The sequence below is a fragment of the Mustelus asterias genome, chromosome 8, assembly GCF_964213995.1.
Source record: "Mustelus asterias chromosome 8, sMusAst1.hap1.1, whole genome shotgun sequence".
Taxonomy (NCBI): Eukaryota; Metazoa; Chordata; class Chondrichthyes; order Carcharhiniformes; family Triakidae; genus Mustelus; species Mustelus asterias.
Genome location: NC_135808.1, coordinates 121,437,951 through 121,443,950, shown reverse-complemented (window position 1 = coordinate 121,443,950; position 6,000 = coordinate 121,437,951). Strand labels below are relative to the sequence as shown.

The following is a 6,000-nucleotide window of genomic DNA, read 5'->3' as shown; positions in this document are numbered from 1 at the left end:
TTACCAACACAATGCAACCTTCAAGAATAACTAATTGTATAAAAGCTGAAAGTAGTGTTCCAAAGAATGAGAGACTTTGCAGTGTTTTTGAACAAACAGGTGTACAGTTCCTCATGTTGTACAACAGATCAGTTTCTATTTTGCAGATGCTGACAAAGCAGAACCAAATGATTCTGCAAACGTTGATTCTGGAATGATTCAGCTTCATAGAGAGGTCATCTGATCGCCATGAACATGTGGCTTTTTTAAAAAAGAGGCACATTCACCCAGATTTTTCTGGTCTATAACTTCACCAGGTGCGTGCAACTGTGAGCAAGCGAAGAATGGATTTATCACATAACATTGAATCATAGAATCCCTACAGTGCAGGAGGCCATTCGGCCCATCAAGTCTGCACCAACAACAATCCCACCCCAGATCCTATCCTCATTGAATATTTTAAGGCAAGGATAGATACATTTTTGAACAGTAAAGAAATTAAGGGTTATGGTGAGTGGGCGGGTAAGTGGAACTGAGTCCACGAAAAGATCAGCCATGATCTTATTAAATGGCGGAGCAGGCTCGAGGGGCCAAATGGACTACTCCTGCTCCTAGTTCTTATGTTCTTATCCCCACAACCCCACACATTTACCCCGCTAATCCCTCTAACCTAACATCCTGGGACACTAAGGGCAATTTAGTATGGCCAATCAACCTAACCCGCCCGTCTTTGGACTGTGGGAGGAAACCGGAGCACCTGGAGGAAACCCACACAGGCACAGAGAGAATGTGCAAACTCCACACAGTCACCCGAGGCCAGCAATTGAACCCAGGTCTCTGGCACTGTGAGGCAACAGTGCTAACCACTGTGCCACCCTAATATATTAAAGACCAAGATTGATAGATGTCTGGTGCTGAAGGAATCGAGGAATATAGGGATGGTGCAGGATGGAGGAATCGCAAAAGATCAGCCATTATTGAACAGTGGAACAGGTTTGCAATGCCTACTCTGGCCCCTATTTCCTAATGTGGAGATGCCGGCGTTGGACTGGGGTAAACACAGTAAGAAGTTTAACAACACCAGGTTAAAGTCCAACAGGTTTATTTGGTAGCAAAAGCCACACAAGCTTTCGGAGCTCCAAGCCCCTTCTTCACGTGAGTGGCTTGAAGCTCCGAAAGCTTGTGTGGCTTTTGCTACCAAATAAACCTGTTGGACTTTAACCTGGTGTTGTTAAACTTCTTACCCTATTTCCTATACATCGTTTGCAATTTTTGTAAGAATATTTGTAAATGATTTCAGTCAACTAAATGCAGTACCCTCCTAAATGAATTTTAAAACAAATGGGATTCTGACAGGATTGTTGGACATTGGATAAACGAGATGTTCACTCAGGATGATAAGTGCTGACAGCCTTTGGCAGTGGTTAGCATGGCTCACTTACTGGCTGCTTACAGGCCATTAACTTTAAAACAACAGCCACAATTACGTAACATCCAACACTTTGCAGACATCCCCAAATCCCTTTTAACACTGGTACCTGATGGGATAAGAGGTGCAGAGGCTTGGGCTTTAGCTGATGTGTTTACATCTTCTTCCTCTCCAAGACAGTGATGGTTTGTCTACTGACCAATCATTGAAGAACAGGTAATTGGGGCGAAGGGTGTCTACTTATTGTGGTCTTTGCTCTGGGAATGCAGAGTACACCTGGTGTTAAATACCAAAATCCCATTATTTTGAATATATACTCAAGTATACACTTGCTGCCACTCTTGTTTGTTAAATAAGCAAAAACCTCATTGGGAAGGATAGCTCTTTAAGAAGGCTAGTTAGTCTATAAGCAGCATACAATATAGGTCCAAAAGCAATGCTGAGAGACTGGAATAAAACAGGAAATGTTGTAAATACTCAACAAATCTGACAGTGACTGTGGAGCAAGAAAGAGTTAATGTTTCAGGTTGTGACCTTACCAACAGAACACTATATTATATAACAGGGGCAAAGGTTAAATTAGGATAGTTGTCTAATATTGGGAGATGAAAAATAACAGGAAAATAATTTATTTTTGCAAAGGATTTTAAACCAAGGAATGACTGACCTTGCATAAATTTCGAATGCACTGTCCACATAATGTTCAACTAGGCACAGTTGAAGTTTTGCAAGTTCTTACATAACACTATGTGGTTATATCTCAACACGGAGGCTGCCCAGTTGTTTCCTTGAAATAAGCTAATTTTCTTAAACTAGTGCAGTGAATGTAAATTACGATGATTGAAAATTAAAACAGATACTGTGAACTAAGGCAGAAATCGGAGGATCTGACTGTTCAACATTCTGACATTTACACTCACTCTGAATCCGTCTTTTGTTTCTTTACTTGTCCAATTAACTATTCTCTTCGGCTCTGCCCCTAGCTTTTTGTGTCATTTAATTCCTCCTGTGTTTCACCCTATCACAGATTTTCCCTTTTGCTCCTTTCTCTCTCTCTCTCCCCCCACCCACCCACCCCCCCCCTCCATTTGCCCCACATAAAAGCCAGTAGAATCCTAACTTTCCCCAGTATTGCAAGGTCATAGGTTGAAATGTTGGCTCCTTTCTCCACAGATCTGCTGAGTATTTCCGTCATCCACAGAAATTTGCTTTTGAATCTAAGGATTTTGTTCTTTCGATTATAAAGCCATACGCTTGAAAATTAGTCAGAAAGATCAGGTCGGCATGCGTAAAAGACATTAATTAATTGCAGACACTTATCTGCAGTAATCTTGAAATTAATCTGTGTCCGTATAAGGACCGTTTTGTAGTAAAATATTGCAGCAAAAACAATTTGCAATCCGGAATCGTGTGTGACAATCTCATTTCCTCTTGGGTTTCAAGATTCCCTGTCACTTCACAGCAGTGAGAAACCCACATTGAGTGATGAGAAACAATATTTTCCCTTTAAAATCATGAAAAGTTTATTTATTGTGATCATGTTATAATTTAAAGTTAAAAGAGAAACACTGATAGTGTTTATACAAGCATTCTCATTAGTGAAGTGAAAAAGCTAGTTGTTAACAACTGCCAAGCAGAGCTAACTTACATTTACCAAGGATATTTTCTCAGGAGGTTTCCTTACCTCTGCATAACAGAGTTTCTTGATAGTGTTTTTGTATTTTCTTGAATGGTATAACCAGGGTAACCAGCACGTCGATTATGTTGAAATCCCCATTTTTTTTTTTAAGTGGCCGGTTGATACAATGATAGGAATGCGACACAATGCATTCCCAGTTAACGTTAAAAGGTATTTGTATTAAAGCTTGACTACATTTCTGTCATAACAAAGTAACACAAAATTGAGATATTGCTGTAACACATACCACAGGTACATCACTACACTGTTATCAAACGAAAACACAAATAAAATAAAAGGGCAAAATTATGTAAGGTCTATAAACAGCAATCTTAGTATTTGATTCCTTAAATCTTATCGAAGTATTTTTCTTGAAGATAGTTGTGTGCTGGGATCCTAAGCAACCGTGAGCTGCTTTTTAAAAAAAAAGTATGTATCTTTGTAATGTATGTGTTGCCCAATTAAGACCGTAAACTGACAAATTACTGACCAAAATGTGCCTTGAAGGCACTAACTCATTTAATTAATCCTCTGTTATGACCATCATGGTATATTTATGTCATAAACAAGTAAAATTTGTTCTCATTAGCATAAAATACAATTAATATTGCACAAGATGATGCATCTTTTTCATAAGCAACCAATGTCCCAAGGGCTCACTATGCCATTGACTGAAGTATCAAGCAAAAGGAAAAACAAAATCTCCCGGTCTAAATAAATTAGAAAGTGTGCATTTCAAGTTTTTTTTTAAAAAAGGAGATACTGTATATAATACTGTCAACATCTTATCTCCTGTCCATTTCACATGCCCTCTCTCAGACAAGCATGTGGCAACAACAATTATATTGAAAAGGTTTGGCAAAGGTTAAGGCAGACAAAAGAACAGGTAAAATGACCCCCCCCCCCTTCCCCAACAAAAAAAATCCATTACGAAATTCAGTACATCAACTCCACCATTTCAATGGCAGACATCCATGTAATTCCTCACTTCAGTCCCTTTATTTTATTCAGCAGGCCAGACTGAAAGCTGCATTCAAGTCTGAATGATCGGAGCCCACCTGGTCTTTGATATGAACCAGAAAGCCTCATGTTGTTCACAGTGATGGTCACACGGTGGTGGAGAAAGATTCTGCCTTTTTCTGATTCACTGTGCAGACATTCTGGTTACTAATCTGCTTATAGTGATCAGGATGCATTGTTCCATCCTCATTATCACTGTCTGTACTGTCCTCACTGTCCTTATCATTAGTTTCCATTTGCGCATTTCTGCTGAGGTGGTGGAAATGGTGAGGAAGGCCCCGGAGATCACGAACCCTCATGGAATCTGTAATTAGATCTTCATCAGAGGAATGGAATGAATCATCGTCTGCTATATGGTTCACAATGTGGATCCTATCAAAAGTGCGTGGGCCTGAGAAGCCCCTCTGTCCTTTTAGGCACATAACCTGTTGAAAGAAAAGATGATTATAATCTTGCCACAATCTTGAATATTGACCATTTATAATATATGTTTTTAAACATCTGGAACAGATGTACAATCTATTCTATTTAAAAATGTTTCTGCGTGTAGTTAATTTCCTCAGGTAAGTTTTCCTGTACACACCAACATCCAACGTTCTGGATACTGACCAAGTAATTAATGCAGCCAATGATCAAATTCTGCAACTGTTTCAGTTAAATAACCCGCATCTTTCATTCAACTAACTGACCACATTGAGCAGAGCAGACCCTCAACACCCAGCTCCCTTCCCTTTGGCAATGACTGTATGTGTCCACAACATACATACACAATACTCTGCTTTTACGTTAAGAGTGAATCAGACTATTTAAATGAAAGAAAAAGTACAGGATTGCCCACATTAACAGAGCTGACAAAATCGCTGTCAGGTAAATCCCATTGAAAATGTTATACAAATATATTGATTTCATCTCAGGAGCAGCCATTTAAGGGGAACTGATTTGATGAAGGGTCAATCTCTTAATCATTAACCTGTCTTATCTCTTTTTACATGACCACTAAACTGGTACAAATGATTAATTTCCCTCCCAACTCACCAGCCTGGATTTCGAGAGTTTTTTTCTCAACTAGATTCTATATCGTTCTGAGATAACTACTTGTTCACAATTAACAGCTCAAGTCTTGCAAATAAAAGAATGTTGAATCGCCCAATTGGAACAATGAAAGATGACCGGTTAGAGAGAAGCATAAAAATGTACAGGAGGAGATTTCAGAATAAATTCACACAAAATTAAAACACCTAACGTTGTGAAAAGTGATTTAATCTTTACTAGACACGCGTATCTTAATTCTACAGGAAAAATATTAGAAGGGGAAGGAAGAGCAGGCAATCCCAATCTCCAGCCATGACTGACTGGGATTTATTAAAAAATACACGTACTGCATAGCTATTAGTCTAAGTCATTAGCACAAGGAATGCAAGGAAGTTCATAACTCTCCCACATAGCTAAAGAAATAAAAAACATGGAAGTGATGTTAGTTTTTATTTTAGTTTATATAAATTTTAGATGTTACAATATTAGGTTACTTATCTACCCAGTTATTTAAAAAGTTTATGCCATAAAGTTATGAGTGTGCAATACAACCATTTTGAATCTGCATAAAGAAATGAAAATAGGTGTGATGAGAATGACTACACTGTTGTAAGTGGAAGTCTCACTCATTCAAATAAAAGGGGTATGAATTGCACCAGTTAGAATGGACTGGGGACATTCACAGTCAATTACTTACCTGAAGGAGACTGCCCCAGTCCGTTATGCATGTGGTGGAAGGAAGGAGTAAAAAGACAGTAATTTAGAAGAGGTAACACTATCCACACCACAGAATTAAAGATTTAATATGGGTGAATTTGAAGCTCTTGTTAAGAGCAAATACTAATATAACAAGGTGGGTGGA

The 6,000-nt window shown here is 38.6% G+C and overlaps 1 protein-coding gene across 16 annotated transcripts in view; it reads right to left on the bottom strand.

Annotated features, from left to right (window-relative positions):
* Nucleotides 1-2,906: 2,906 nt before the first annotated feature.
* LOC144497506 (ecotropic viral integration site 5 protein homolog) overlaps nt 2,907-6,000 on the bottom strand; it is a 220,782-nt gene continuing 217,688 nt past the window's right edge. For all 16 annotated transcript variants that reach the window (XM_078218878.1, XM_078218887.1, XM_078218882.1 and 13 more), the window contains one exon: nt 2,907-4,531. In XM_078218878.1, the coding sequence (XP_078075004.1) occupies nt 4,193-4,531 (339 nt within the window). In that variant the 3' untranslated portion in view covers nt 2,907-4,192. The remainder of the gene's footprint in view (nt 4,532-6,000) is intronic.